At 42.9% G+C, this 16,325-nt stretch overlaps 1 protein-coding gene across 1 annotated transcript in view; it reads right to left on the reverse strand.

Annotated features, from left to right (window-relative positions):
* Window positions 1-16,325, reverse strand: part of THSD7B (thrombospondin type 1 domain containing 7B) — a 310,428-nt gene that overhangs the window by 193,172 nt on the left and 100,931 nt on the right. The window contains exon 4 of the mRNA XM_071562679.1: window positions 7,042-7,837. Within this exon, the coding sequence (XP_071418780.1) occupies window positions 7,042-7,837 (796 nt within the window). The remainder of the gene's footprint in view (window positions 1-7,041; window positions 7,838-16,325) is intronic.

Genomic DNA, 16,325 nt, shown 5'->3' on the forward strand with positions numbered 1-16,325 from the left:
AAGATGGTAACTTTGTTGACCTGCAGGTGAATAAGACACAGAGCTGGCAATTTCCATGCTGCTCAAGTAGGCTTTTGAGGGAGAATTACAAGCACCTGCCTAACAGAAAGAAAATTAATTAACTTGTACCTACTCATTCAGAGCCTCCAAGTCAAATTAATTGTGACATCGAGCAACACAAAGACAAATGTAAAAACACTCTTTTGCATGAAATTCAGACAGAGCCTTTCATGTTGCAGATGTATTTAGGACGATCTAATACAGATACAGCCCAGACATGTGAGACACTCGCTGATCTGAGGCTGTAAGCCAGACACATATTTATGCTGCTGTGGCTGTGTCCAAACCAGCAGGGAGAGGAAGGAGGTCTTGGGGACAGCTGATACTACAAGAACTCTGTTTTCAAACTAATTTTCCACTTATTCATGTCTCAGGTTAGATCTTCTACTTGGGATTCCATTTAGTAACAGTGACAGAAATGGGTACTTACACAATTGCTGCTTTTTTCTATGTTACACATTTGGACTGACACTGTAACACTACAAGAATTGTTTCCTGTGCGGTGCAGGATGGATCCACTAGTCAGCAGCAGCACGGAGCCTCAGGTGCCAGAGTGCTCTCTTAGCCTCTTGTGTACTGAAGGGGAATAAACCACTTATTAAAAATACACAAAACACTCAACCAAGGGAAACCTACTCATGCCTCTTTTATGCTCACACAGAGCAGAGGGCGAGGAGGGGAAGCAGCCCTGGGTACCAACCACTCCACCTGTGCAGTTCCACTGGCTCCAGGCTGTTCCCACAGAGCAGCACTGCTTGTCTCCTCCATCTCCTGCCATGCACACCCAGGAGACACAGTAATTGTGCAGCCCCAAGCTGAACCACACCACAAAAAGGAGCTCACCAAAAAACAGCACAATTCCCAGCAGCTCGGTGCCTCTGTGCTACATGCCCTACAGTCACAGAGTCATCACATCCACCACAAGGAAATGAGTGGGAACATGTCTATCAGCAGGAAAAAGGAGGTTGGGCAGAGCACAGAAATCACCCCTGGTTTCCTTTCCCAGCCATACCAATGCATTTCCTTACATTACAGGATGAGACAGGTGGTTACTGTTCAACCTTTTACACTGAAAGGATCATCTCCAAAACAATTTGACACACTAAGAAGCTGTCACCATAGCCATGCTGCTGGTACAAGGCAGCACCAGGAGAGCAGGGCACCCCTTCTGCAGCCAGGCTCTCTCCCAGCAGCTCCAGAGAAGCATCATACCTCTCTGGGCAATGTGTGTTCAAATCCATGTGCTGCAGAGCAAGACAATCCTGGTGTAAGCTAAGCCACACTGATAACAACCCATTTTCTTTTTTTCTCCTTTTTTATCATCATCTTCTATTCTGTAATCAAGGACCCAACCCTACAGGCTGCAGGAATACACATAAGCTGCTCTTTGCACTTGGCTAATGATATTGGGGTCTCATAGTCATGTCTCTAACAGCATCAAAACACTTCTTTCCCTTAGAAACTGGCAATCAATGTTAACAGGCAAACAATGTTAACAGGCATACTTCTGAGGGTTCCTAAGGTATTTTAGGGACCTCAGGAGCTGCCAGGAATATTTTGGGTACTGTCAATACCATATTCTCAACCTGTGCAGTACAGGTTTCTCTGGCAGAAGAAACATCAGCCCTTCCTGCACCAGGGTAGTGAAGGTGAGGAGTATTTGCCTGCCATACAACTGACCAAAGGGAACTGGGAGACCTAATAAGGCAAAAAAACATCAGTAAAGATGTCTAAGGTTTGGTGCCTCCCGAACTTAACACACCAGATCCTCTGGTTTAATTAAAAATCAATGCTGCCTTACGGTTGCACCACACAGGCAGTCTCTGAGATCCTGGGGCTGCAGAGGCAGCTGGACTGCAGCACAGTTTGAGAACAGAGAAAAAAACAGCCATTATTAGACACTATTTCTAAAATCTTAGAACCACAAAGCCGTTAAGGTTTGAAAAGACCTCTAAGATCATCGAGTCCAACCATTAACCCAACACTGCTGGATCCAACATAAACCATGTCCCCAAGTGCCACATCCCTATGGCTTTTGAACACTCCCTTTTAGGGATGGCAATTCCACCACTTCCCTGGGCAGTCTGTTCCAATGACTGAACACCAAACTGTCATTTATGGAAATGAAAAAGTCATCACTGCTTCTTTGTTCATGTGCTTTTAATAAAAGCAAAGGAAATGAGAGACAAAACTTTTGAAAAGAACACTAGAAAATAAAATCTTCTTCTCCAACAGCTCTGGGATTTGTTTTCAAGCCTGAGCACTGAGGCTTGATTCCTACATCTGCCAGGAGGAATGTGAACATAAAACTCTTCTCCCAGATCGGAATCATAACCATCAAATAGCATATTACAGCACAGCATTTCCACCTCTGGACTGCAGGATTTTGTATTCAGCCAGAGAACAGAAGAATGTCAACACTGAAACTGCAAATATTTTTTTCCTAAAAATGTACAACAGCACAGTGGTTAAGCACAATCCACTAGGAAATGGATAATGGAAATTTAAATTACAGAGGCAAACAAAAGAGTTGAATGCTGCTCCACCTCCGCCTTGACAGATGGGTTGTCCCTTGACTGAGTTTGACCTGAATTTTCACTTACAAAGGCAAAGTAAACAGAAACCCAAATCCAACTCTATTATATCACTGTTGTCATCTCAAATGTAAAGTGAAGAGTTTAAGAAATATGTACCTAAAAGACTCCTAATCCAAATAATAATAATAAAAAACTCCTAAAACTGTTTGCTCCTGACTTCACCTTCTCAGTATGCTTAGTGAGCACACACATCAGGTTAGAAAATCAGGTTAAGTTTATTTAGGATTTCCAAGTCTAGCTATGGGCATTCATTTCACTAAACTGCAATTCAATGTCTAACCCAAATAACCTTTATTTTTAAAAAAATAAAAGGAAAGAAACTCAAGTGCCCTTGTCTCACTATTATGTACATTTTTAGAACTGTGACAAGACAGGAAACCAAAGAGAGCAGAAGTTCTGCCACATCATTTCTTGCAACTTTTTCAGAGGTGTTTTTTTTTTTAATGCATGGAAGTGCTTATATTTGAATGTGTTACTGGATATGAGATTTAACACAGAACTGAAATATTTTTCTAAATATGGAATCTGAATTCAATTTGAAATAGCATGAAAAAGAATACCTGCTTTTTAAAATAAAGTCTAAAAACATCAATCAGATCCATACAATTATTCTATTTTGATGTCATTCTTTTTATTTTCATGAATATAAGGTTTCTACACCAAAACCATTTCTGAGTAGAAGTGAACCTGTCTCGAGGTCTGTTGATGTTCTGCTGTTCAATTGTTGTCACTTCAGGAGTTTTAAAAAAGGTTTGTTCATCTCTTTCCTTTTCCTTTGTCCCTTTCCCTTCCATTCTGACAAATGTAAAACCTCCAGACTGAAAAGACATTTCATGAAAAACATCCCCAGCTCTGTTTCCCTGACACAGAACGTCCAACCTTCCATGTGCTTGTGCTCCTCTCCAAGTAATTCCTATTTACAGTTTTTACTTTTAAAATTGCTAGGATTTTTGTTTGCACCTTTAAGGCTGCTACAGACACACAGATCATCATACAACCAATTATTTAAATTTAAAAAACGTTTTCCTTATAATGCAAAGGATTCCTCATCTCCTGCTGAGAGTTCACTGTAAAACCAAAGGGTCCTTTTTGCAGGGTTACAGGACAAACTTAAGCATCAATAAAAACCAAACCCAAGTATCAGGCACATTTCCTGCTGTTGCTGCCTATTTCACAAGGAAAAGACACCCCAGCTGCCCTTCCCATCAACGACTAACTTTTTAAGAAAGAGGTCAAAATGACTCTCCTGCCCATAAACTGGCATCTCCCCCTCTGCTCTAATCCTGTGAAACTCCATCTGGAATGCAGCGTCCACCTCTGGACCCCAACAGAAGGATGTGGATCTCTGGGGTGAGTATAAAAAAGGACCATGAAGACCCTCAGAAGGCTGGAGCACCTCTGCTATGGACACAGGCTGAGAGTTGGAGCTGTCCAGCCTGGAGAAGACAAAGCTCTGAGGAGACCTCAGAGCTGCTGCCAGTACCTGAAGGGGCTCCACGAGAGCTGGACATGGACTTTGGACACAGATCTGGAGGGATGATGGGACAAGGGGGAGTGGCTTCAAACTGAAAGAAGGAAACTTTAGATTAGATATTTGGAAGAATATATTCCCTGTGAGGGTGGTGAGGCAGAGGAACAAGTTGCCCAGAGAAGCTGTGGCTGTCCCATCCCTGGCAGTGTCCAAGACCAGGTTGGACAAGGCCTGGAGCAACCTGGGATAGTGGAAGGTGTCCCTGCCTATGGCAGGGGCTTGGAATGAGATGAACTTTACTGTTGCTTCCAACCCAAGCCATTCTGTGATTCTGTGATATGTAAGAAGTGAATGCATTCAATCTTTTAGTCTTTAAAAACCAGCTTGCACCCAAGCCCACCAAAATCTAATTTTTAGCAAAAGGGTTGTACCCTGTATCCTCTCCCATCAGGGAGTACAACAGCTGCTGCTGCTCACTGGCCTCACCAGCTGCTCTACATCCCTGAAATTAGACACCAGTAAATTAAACAACCTTGATAATAAATTGGGCATCTTTGCCATTGCATTATAAATTAGGAGGCAAGACTAACATATGGTCCCTCTCCTTTGTGGCCCCTGGCCAGCCCAGGCTGGTTTGCTGACCACTCCTGTTACCTGTCTCTTTCCTGTGAGAACTGGGAAGTGCTGGAAGGCAGGGTGATAGCAAAGCCCTGGAAGACCAGCAGCTCAGAGTCCACTGTTACAGCACATCTTGGGACATGCCCGTCTCTTACATCAGTTTTCTAGAAATTTAATTTACACTGATACCTCCTCAGCAGCATGAGCAGAAATGGGAAAGCTTGGCCAGGAAAATGCAGAAGCACAAACAAGGCACTTTTTCCCTGTTTTACAGCAGACACCTGGCTTCCTGCCAGACCCTACCACAGGGTTATGCAAATACATTTATTCTCCTTTATCAGCAGCCAAAACACCATTGCTGTTGTACAGCAACATCTGTAAGACCAGGCCTGTAAGAAGGACAGCAAATAAGCTGCACAACAAACAAGGAGGACACTACCAGGGAAGGCTCAAAGGGAGTCACTGTCAGGGGTGTTTGTGACACTCCAGCCCTGGGATTAAACACTGGCTGGAGCTTTGAATTCTAGGTCCAAAGTGAAAAGTGTGCGATTATTTGGATGCTGTAAAATTACATCCTTTCCTCCTCTACTCAGTTAATGGGCTTCGCTCTTTTATTTAGAGTACAAGTAGAGGATGGGTCAGGCTCAGCTCTACAGCAAATCTGAGACACAACCTCAGCAGAAAAAGCCTGCCAGGAGGTGGCTAATGGAGCTGTTCACTTCCCAGAGGGGCTGGATCCGCAAAAAACCCTGAAAGGAGAAAGGGAAAAGACAGCTCACTCAGGGATGGAATCACTAAAACTAAAGCTCCCATCACCCTCTCCACTGTCATCCAGAAACTGAAGGTTCAACACACCAGAGAAAACATTCATAGAAAATATCCATTCCCACTCTTACAGCAAATACAGCACTGAGTCTGTGAAGGTAGAGCAAGTGAAATTTTAACAAAATCAGGATTCCCTTCCAGAGCCTCTGATAAGAAATGGGATACAAGAGGCAGAAGAACAGCTAACAGGTGTTAGCAGACATAAACCTGCTGCTGGTCACACAGCAGTATAAATCACAAGTTACTCCATTAAAGTCAAGCAGCTACATGAGCATAAAATCTGTATACTTAGAATCAGCATATACTTAGAGATGAGTAATAAAGTCAAGATGTTAGAAACTGCTGGAACAGTTCACAAAGCCTGACTTTTTTCCAGCTGATAAAAAATAGTCCTTACTTGGCTACAGGTAATAGGAGCAGGTACAAAAAAGGCTAGAATGTGTATTTTCACCTCAGTGTGTGTGCAAAACCACTGTGGTCATTAACAGGTGTAGAGAATTGGACATAAAATCTCTGCCATTTGAGCTTGTGCAGGCGCCAAGAGCTATGGATTGATTTCTGCAAAATTCAGAAGCAGGATTTCTCAAGAACTTCCAATATCCTTGAAAAACAGAACACAAGATCTCCAGAAATTTTGACTTTCAAAGAAGTCAATCAATTTCTCAATCATCTGTAGCTACTGGCACTGGCCCAAATCCGACCTGGAGTCAAACGCTGGAGCTCAGACAGCTTAAATTTAAATGTGAGAAATAGAGAGACTAAATCTTTCCATTACTTGCTGCACATTATTGTAACCTTCACATTTGAGTTAGAGCATAGCAACCCACACAGACTAAGAGAAATGATTAGATAAAACATTAGATAAGGGCAGAAATCAACAACCTCTACCAAAGACAGCCACGCCAGTCACCTGCCCTGTATCAGCACCCCAGAGTTACACCCAGACAGGGAAGCTCTGCAATAAGGACGACAATCACAGGTTTCCTCACTTGATTTCTTTCCAAGATATACCTCCTGGTAAACTCCCAAGGACAAACTTTTCAGACTTATTCTATGCAGTGCTGATTTGTAAGAATGAAAGAGTTTAAGGTGGTGCAATCTTAGCCTCTTCTGTCAAATATATGCAGTACATGACTGAGAATAAAACCTCCATCTCCCACAGCCAGGGCCCAGCAACAGCACAAAGTGATATACAATTCCATTTCCTCAAAAAAACAACCAACCGAACAAAACAGAAAAACCACAGAAGAGAATTATTAAAAATATATAATGAATTAAACAGTCTCGTAAAAGAATGGAAAGTCTTCAGCATATGCTAGAAGGGAATTAACTCAAGAAAAGGTCCACAAAGAAAACACATTAGAATTGCCATTCAAAACCCAAGACCAGGAGCTCTGGTGGTGCCAGGCAGAGCCAGTGCTCAGCCCCACAAATCCTCTGGGATGAAAGAGAAGCCGAAGCCGCCCTTACCTCAGTGCTGCATGTTTTCCATCGCTCCTTACACACCTGACCTGCCTGGTTTGGTAGCCGATCTCCACCTCTGCGGCGTGCTGGTGGCGCTTGGGGCCGGGAAGCCCAGCCGTGCTTCGCTCTCCAGAGTCCGACCCCAAATCCCACATGGTCCTGCCGGCCAGGTGGCCGTGCCTAGGCTGGGGCAGGCATTGCGCCCAGGCGCCCACGCGGAGGCTGTAGCTGTGCTGCTGCTCCTCCCCGGGGGCACAGGTGGACGCTCTGCAGGCTCTGGATTCTGTGAGGTTCGGGCACGGTGCACCCCCATAGAGAGGGGGAGCGAGGACTGCCCGTGTCCGGTGCTGCCAACTCCTGGCGCAGTCCGTGCCGCACTCGGACCAGGCGGAGAACTCGGACACAACGCAGTCCCGTGGGCAGGGCACGAGGCAGGCCTGCTCGGTGGGCGGCTGGGGCGTGAAATACTCACATATTTCGCTGGCCACGATGGTCCTGTTGAGTCTCTGGAGGCAGCGCACGCTGCGACGCTGCAGCCCGTGCTGCGCCGTGACACAGCCCTTGGCTCCCACCTCAGCGCCTGCCGCGGGGACCAGCCCGCACCTGTCCCATCCTGACACCTCCCAGTCGAACAGCTCCAGGTGCCAGTCGCACACCTTGAAGCACCTCCTCTGGCTCTCGGGTTTGTGCTGCTGGTCGCAGTTGGCGTGGTACGTGGTCCAGCCCTCGGCGTGGGTGCACCAGACGGCGCGGCTCTGGAGGCCCCCCGAGCCACAGTCCCCTACGCACCGGCCCCAGTGACCTGCAAGAAAGGAGGTGGTGAGACATCACATGCAATGCTCCTCCCATGGACCTGTCCTGAGGCCCAGCAGCAGGCCATAGAACCACAGAATCACAGAACGCTTTGGGTTGGAAGGGACCTTAAAGCTCATCCCATTCCAATGCCCCGCCATGGGCAGGGAACACCTTCCACTATCCCAGGTTGTTCCAAAGCCCATCCAGCCTGGCCTTGAACACTTCCAAGTACGGGGCAGCCACTACTTCTCTGGGCAACCTGTGCCAGGGTGTAGGTACATAAAAATCAAAGGTGAGCAATTCAGATCTATATAAGACCCTGTGAGACTGAAAGCAGCTGAGAATAAAGTCACAGCTGCTGTTGTCTGGTGGAGGAGAGATCACTCCCTAGGAGTTCTTAGTGACTCCCCAGAGGTTTCTCATGAGAACTCCTGAGGTTTCTCACAGCACACCAGAGATGTTCCTGAAAACAGTCAGGATGAGTTCACCAAAACACTGGACTTGTGAGATATGGATTATAACCAATTGGGATTTGTAGTTAGATGGTGTGAGGTTCAACTGAACATAGCTTTAACCCTATATAAACATGTGCAGTGTGCAATAAATGGCATTGGCTTGATCACACTGGTCTGGTGCATGGTGCCCTTTTGCCTCTGCATTATTTATTATTTACTTTACCAGGGCCTTCCCACCCTTACAGTAAAAAATTTCTTCCTAACACCTCATCTAAATCTCTCCTCTTGTAGTTTAAAACCATTCCCCCTTGCCCTAGCATATGTAAAAAAATATAAACCACATATGAAATATATATCATACCCTGCCATGTATTAAAAAGTAAATAATTACCAGCTGGTCCCTAGAATTGGTTAAATGCTTCGAAAAGGCTGTGAGACATTTCTCTTCCCAGTGTACTCATATCACTAAACTGCTTGGAGAAACGTGGGGAAAAAATAAAAGGGCCCCCAACACTTCAAATTAAAGGCAAGCCAGGCACATTTCTGCAGCAGTAAAATGCCTCCTAAAGCCTCGGGAAATATGAATACTTAATTCCATTTGTACAAATTAATACAAAAATGATCATAAAAAAACAGTAATCTAATAGGAAAAGGAAGTCAAGCTAGATAAGAGGAAAACAGTCTTAATAGAGCAATTAGTCAATGGAATAAACTGCACTGGGAAGCAGCTGAATCATCATCTGAAGGGATAAAACAATGAGGATAAATATGTGAAAATGAGAGGATATTCCTGGTGGGAGTTTGGAATGGAGGAAGGGAGTTGGCATGGCAGGATGGGTCCCACAGGGCGCTGCTCTGAGAGCAGAGCCCGGCAGCAGAAAAGGCACCCCACGTGCACGGGCTCCAAATCACCCTCAAGGTACACTGAGCAAGCCATTTCCACTTGCAGCATGTGGCACTAAAGCCAGTCATTCAGGAAGAGAAATTAAACCAAAATAAAACCCAGCAATGTAATTTTCAGTTTTGGAGCACATGAACATACATGTGCAATCGTATGAATCTCACTTGAGGATTTGCAAGTGAATGCAATCAGACAAGGCTAAATAGAAAGATTTGTCAGTGAAAATATTATTCAATAAAAATCCACCAAGTCAAAAAAGTAATGAGGGCTATAAAGTACAAAATTGCTGGCAAACTGAAGAGCAAAGGCAGAGAAAAGCACTCAGGCCGAATCTGAACTATTAAAGGGATTTTGATGATCATCTCAAGGGGGTCTCATCTCATTCCTAAGTTTAAAAACTTTCCAATACCTCATAAAAGAGTCATTTTGCTCAGTACAAACACTGCATACATAATTCTTGCTTGAAAATACACAACTGCCCTATCTCTTTTAGTTTTTCAAGGCAGAAAATGAACTTGCAACAAGTAAGTTAATTTATATTAAGCAATGCTACTCTAGTCGATTTTTTTAACATTGATTTTAAAACTACTGGAATGAGTTACATGCTCCCACTACAAACCAAACACACATCAAACCCCAAACCAGTCCCAGAACAGCTGCAGTTCTAATCCCAGGTATTCCATTCGGCCGATGGTGGTTTCGTTGGCAATCCTGTTGATCTTTCTCCATGAATAGAGGAGTTGATCCTCCAGAGCCAGGGGCTTGACATTGTGTAATGAAAAATGAAAACAGATAAATAAAAATGCCTCATCTTTTTACCATTGTTAGGAAAGGAGGAAAAATAAATAGGAACCGGATATGGCTGAGCTTCACCTCCAACAGATCCCGTGTTCTTGCCATGTCCCTCCTGCTCCATTCTCCAGCCCAGACCTGCAGCTCTGCCTCGGCCAGGCACCTTCTGCCTTGGTGGACAGGCTGAGGCAAGAGGGGTTTGCAGAGTCCTCAGCATTTAGACAGCTCCAGCTTTTGCTGAATCCTTCAGGAGATGTGAAAAACCTTCCTCCCTTTTATCCCTCTGATTCACACCAACAGACACCAGCCCAAGGTAAGGACTCAGCTGTGACACGTCCCTTGAATGTGAAAAGGGAGCATCAAACTCTAGTGTGCTCTACAAGCTGTTCTACACTAAGGACAGGCTTTCAACTGAATCTGATGTGCTAAAAAACTGAATATTAAAAAAAAATCTTTGACTATGCTTTTGAAGTTCAGTTACACAAAGAGAGCCATTGACAATTTAAATGTTCGTCCTTGATAGTCCCCCTTGATCTCACAGAATATTCTTATTCTAACACCCCCAGGACCCAAAACCAGACACCAGATTATGTATAAACTGTCACAATTCAAACCTCAAGTACTTGAGGTGGCTTTTTATTAGCAGAGAAAAGTAACTACCACAAAGATTAAGCATCACAACCTAACTGTATTATGAGCTGATTTATTCCTCTAAGGCACTTCAAAGACAGTTTAGTTTTTTGAGACGTGGAAATTTCAGTGCAGGAAAAGTTGGGGTTTCCCTAGTTTGGTTTTAAAGCAAGAACTCAAGAATATATTGTCTCACTTCAGCATTGACAGAACAGTATTTTACTTATGAATAGGACCTTGAAACGCATTACACCAAGATTTACTACCTGTTTCTTAGGCTAGAAAATTGCATTAAAAGTAGCATCAAACCCCCACATGGAGTAATACAAGCCAGTTGTAGCAGAGCACTGGCCAAACCTCCCTCATCAAACCCACCACTGCTCCTTCGCTGCTGCAAACAACTGGTCTCTTTAGTAGGTTTTATACATCTTTGGGTGCTGCTCATGCACTGCTCTATGGAACAGCTGCAGATTTACCACTCCTCACATTAACAGCATAGAGAGACACTCAGCAGAAGCCAAAAGCAAGAAGTGGCCATTATTTAATGTCAGACACGAATTTAGAATGAAAAATTACAAAAAAAAAAAGTAAGCAAGAACTCATAAGTAATTAAACTGTCGTTAGACACATTACAATTTGCAATTATTCTCTGGCAAATATGCTCAAAACAGAGCCTGCTCTTGGCACAGCAAAAAAAAGAAGCATGAAAAATAAGGTTAAAAATCAGATGAAAAACCCATTACTATAGATTTTTTTCACTTCCTGATGATCTCTTCAGGACGTAAACTTACCCACAATCTTTCACTGCTTACTTAAATATCCTGCTTAGTAGTTTAACTGAGGAGAAGGATGTAAATACTTCCTAGTCAACAGTCTGCTTTGTAATTAGAATTTAATTCTTTTTAGAAGGGTCATGGTAAATTTATACTTTTCTCGAAGTAAATCAGAGTCAATTAAAAGAAACATCTCAGCACAATGTGAATAATAATAACTACATTAAAAACCAACTGAAATTTAGGCATCAAAAGTCCAAACTTCAGAAACATGCTTTCCAACTTCCCATCTAGAACAGGAGGCTGCTGGTGATTAAACAGAAACTAAATAAAATGAAATAAATGTCACAGTGCACTGACTGTAGAAAACACAAAATGATGAGGATAAAGGATAGATCATCTGTTTCCTACCTATTGGAACCTAATCAGATACTGGATGGGTGTTTGAACTCATCACACAGATGGAGAAAGAGACTGTGAATGTACATGGAAACAGGGAAGTTCCAAGCTGGATTTACCCTCATGGCTGTGAGGAAACCCTGGGAACAGGCTGACCCCAAGGGACAGCAGCATCTCATCAGTGGAGGTTTTCAAGATCTGACTGAACAAAGCCCTCAGTAACCTGGGGGGAGTTCAATGCTGAACCTGCTCTGTGCAGGAATTTCCTCCCATGGTCCTTTCCAGCCTGGATTATTCTGTGTAGGAGCATCTAATTGAAAGCAAGGCCTTGTCCAATAGGATGGCAAAAAAACCCTTTTCAGTAATAAATACCACTGAGATCTGCAAAGTACCAAGGAATACACAACAGTACAAACAAATCCATCAGTTAACCAAACCAAAGAGAAGTTCCACCAAATCACCATTTCCAAAAATGAGAAGTCAAACGAAACTTGCTTGGCTTGCACAAAAAGTGTAACAGAGAGCGGAGTGGTTTTGTTTACAGAAAACTATGAATAAAGACATCCTACTGTTTCTTACAGAACATCTATAACACTGCAAGTAAAGACATGAAAGGGATTGATAAATCAAGACAATTTATTAAAGCAAAACTCCACATTGTTCTGTTTGCCATCCTTTATCAGCCAGAAGAAATACTGTACTATCATCCCATGCAGCTTCTCTAATCCCTTTCAAAACATGCAATAACACAGCAATTGTAGTTTATTTGGTGCAGTGCACACTGATCTGCCCTTCCTGCCTGCAAGACCCACCTACAACTACACCACAATTATGCCTGAAAGGACACAGTGACATCTGCTCTGCCACAGGTCACACACTCATATGGCAAGCAGGTTATACAAACAGAAATTACATATTACAGCCAAAATAAAACACCACTAAACACCATATTTAGATGAGGAATCCCAGTAAGATCTTCTTAGTAAGTATGTTATTGCTTAATAAGCATTGCTAGAATATTTATGCTCTGTTTATTGTGACATTTAGTTTAATCCTAATCATTTCACCCCTGGAGAATTCATTCAACAATCATTTTCCACAGTGATTCTGTCCCTGATGCTTCGTGCTGATTTTCAAGCTAAGGGCAAGATCAGCAACCAAAATAGAATATTGTGTTAGTAATTTATATCAGGTAAGAGATATGCTCTAACACATAAAACAGTGAAGGAACACTGAAAACATTAGTGGACAAACACTAGGAGTGTTTTCTACCTATTTTTACCTTCTTCAGTTTTAGTATCAAATTTAGGAGCAGTTGTTCTAGACCTTGAAAACTTGTTTCTAAACAGAACCTCCTAATTCTTATTCATCAAAACAGAGATGTACAACTTCATGGATGCCTCACTGAGGAGCAGCTCCACCAGATGTGATGTAACTCCACAGGATCACTGCAATGTCCACTGCAATGGAATATTTCTGCTTGAAATGTCATATAACCCATCTGGATGTCATTCCAGAATCCAGAGCATGGCCATGGGAAATGCAAAGATCCAACTCAGTTTTACAACTGACTCCAAGAACATGTGAGCTTTATTCCTAATGGCACTATCCCTAATTAATCTTAACTATTATTAACAGAGGCAAAAAATAAGTTCCATTAAATACATTTCCTCAGAATAATACATTGTTTTATGAGAAGTTTTTATGGGATTTATGTAATTTTAATGTAATTTTATGAGAATTATGCAAGTTTTATGAGACTTATTTCTTTATTATGAACCAAACTCTTGAGGCTCACATGAACTACCACGTATTTGCTCACCACTTTTTCCTTTTTTTTTTGGCACAATGTGAAGACATTCAATATTATGCCAAGAAAAATAACTCAAAGGATCCAGGCAAAGATCTTACAGTCACATCTTTCCTTGCAGACTAAATAGGCTAAAATCCTTGGGCTCGGGTCTGCACAGAGTCTAGGACACCAGATTTGATATGATTTGGTATTTTATATTCCAAAGCAATGTTGTATAGTTGGAGTTGGGCTTTGTGAAAGAGCCCTCCTGTCTCCCTGCCCTTCATCAGCTGCCACATCTCAGCCAAAACAGAGCTTTTTTCCTTGCCTATGCTTAACTGTCTCAATTATTTTGCTATTTATTATTAACAGCAATTCATTAAGTCACTTTGCACCATAATAAGAAAGATTCTATACAAAAGACTATTGTTCTATTTGCAATGTGTCACACAGGGCACATAAAATTCCTCTGATTCTTCGGATTAATTTTAAATACTTGCAGCACTTTTTAAAACTTTCATGACCTACACAAATGAGCAATTCAGCAGCTTAGTTATTCATCTTATTTTAGATCTGAATAAATGTGAAGTTTAGTGACTTACAGCCGTGCAGCAGTTTGTTCCAATTTTACATTTCAGGTTTTTCCCTTATTATCCACACACTGTAGCACTCAAGACACACTTCAGCAAGAAAGACATTCTGCAGCAGAATGTAATGAACACTGCTGTTTATGAAAATGCAGTGATTTACTAACCCCTTGGCACTGGAAGGCAGGACTTCCCAATATTAAGCACTAATGTAAACGGCATTAGCTGAGCTACTCAATCATGTGCCCACACCCCGGAGACAGCCCAGGGAAAATTATTCCTTTCGTTCAACTCTCAGTTAAAAATTAGAAAAAAAATTTAAAAAAAACCCCAACACTTATTCCAAAACATTTCTGTAATGCTCATGCAACACATTTTGAGGGTTTGTGAGAACAAGGGTTAGGAGATGAGGGCATAAAGCACACAGACATGTATTCTATACGAACAAAAAGTATAAATAGATGATATCAACAGAATACAACTATGAGTAGTTTACTGCATATGAGATTAAAAACACCTCAGTAGTGCATTACAGATAGTTATAGTCAAACTCTGGCCTTTTCAAAAGTCCAAATATCAAGGAAAACAATTCCTTCTAAAACCCAATAGACTTTATAAGATGTTTGTAAGTGTAACCTTAGGAGAAGAAGAAATGTTCAGTCACTCCACCCTGACTTTGGGGTTTATAATCCCCAACAGGAATTGCTATTTCCCCGAATCAACACCACCCAGGTTATGCAGCACCTCCCGTAACACAAACCACCACTTTATCTGTGGGGACCAGGGGAAACACATGGGCATTGCTGGACACCCATCTCAGCAACACCTTCTTCTGCTCCCCAGCCTCCTCTCCAGTTACACTTCCATCTTCTCCCCCGCCCAGGGGAAAGCTCCAATCCCTTCAAGCACAATCAAGCAAGAAGTAGAAGTCTACACTGATATTTGCAGGGAAGCAAAAGAAAGCTTGAGATACTTGTGAATGGAGTTAGTTCTTATTTTGCTCCAGGAACTGGGTGTATCAGAAGGTCCTCAAACTTTCTGCCTTAACAGCAGCAAGCCTTGCACAGGACTTTTTAGGTGTTTCCATACAGTGGCCTCCCCCCTCTGCCCTTCACATGGGCAGTCACTCCAAGGTATTTTTCCAGCATGCAACGCCCAGGTTTCAGCCAGGTCCATGTTCTGCACAGAGCCCAGCTGGGATTCACTCAGCTCTGGAAGAGACAGCCCCACCTGCACATCCACAACAAACCTCAGCAAGCAACAGCACAGTCACAGAATCACAGAATGGTTTGGGTTGGAAGGGACCGTAAAGATCATCGAGTCCAAGCCCCTGTCATGGGCAGGGACACCTTCCACTATCACAGGTTGCTCCAAGTCCCATCCAACATGGTCTTGGACACTTCCAGGGATGGGGCAGCCACAGCTTCTCTGGGCAACCTGTGCCAGGGCCTGCCCACCCTCACATGGAAGAATCAGTGAAGACAGAGAAGATTGGCTCTAATGGACTCCGGAGGGAATCACAGCAGGAAAGTTGCTGTCAAAGGTTCACTGCTCTGAGACAGGCTCTGGGTGGGACAGCTGGGGGGAAGCACTGGCAGCAGCTCAACATCTGCTTGCTATTCCATCTCCAAGACACAAAGAGAATTCTTATTTCAGTTCTGCAATAATTCATTACCTTGCAAACACCAGAGACAGAGCCCAATGCTTCTTCCAAACTGTGACAACTGCGGTTTCTAATTTTCTTACTCTTTCACAAAGCTTAAAATATGTTTGTTCATTGAAATAATAGCAAAATAAACAAATTGTTTCAGAGAAAAAGTTGTGAAATAATACAGCAATCTGCACACCTGCAAAACCTTTCTCAAGTATCCAAATTTACTTCCCATGCACATAGTCACAGAAATAGATGCATTCCCTCCAGACATCATTTTAAGGGAGAACTATAATTTTTCTGCTCAGCTTCAAACTATTCCCAACTTACATATTTTATAACCCACAACAGCCCAGAAGCCAACAGACATTTTCAGCCACTACAGCGATCAATATGTCACGATAAAGGAACAGAAATCCAGGGCTGCACACCAAGGTGCTGCCAAGTCTGGCTGGGGTTAAGCAGTGGAATGGCATCCCCTGTCCCTCAGCCTCCTGCAGAGCTGATGTGCCCAC

This window comes from Pithys albifrons, chromosome 8, assembly GCF_047495875.1.
Source record: "Pithys albifrons albifrons isolate INPA30051 chromosome 8, PitAlb_v1, whole genome shotgun sequence".
Lineage (NCBI taxonomy): Eukaryota > Metazoa > Chordata > Aves > Passeriformes > Thamnophilidae > Pithys > Pithys albifrons.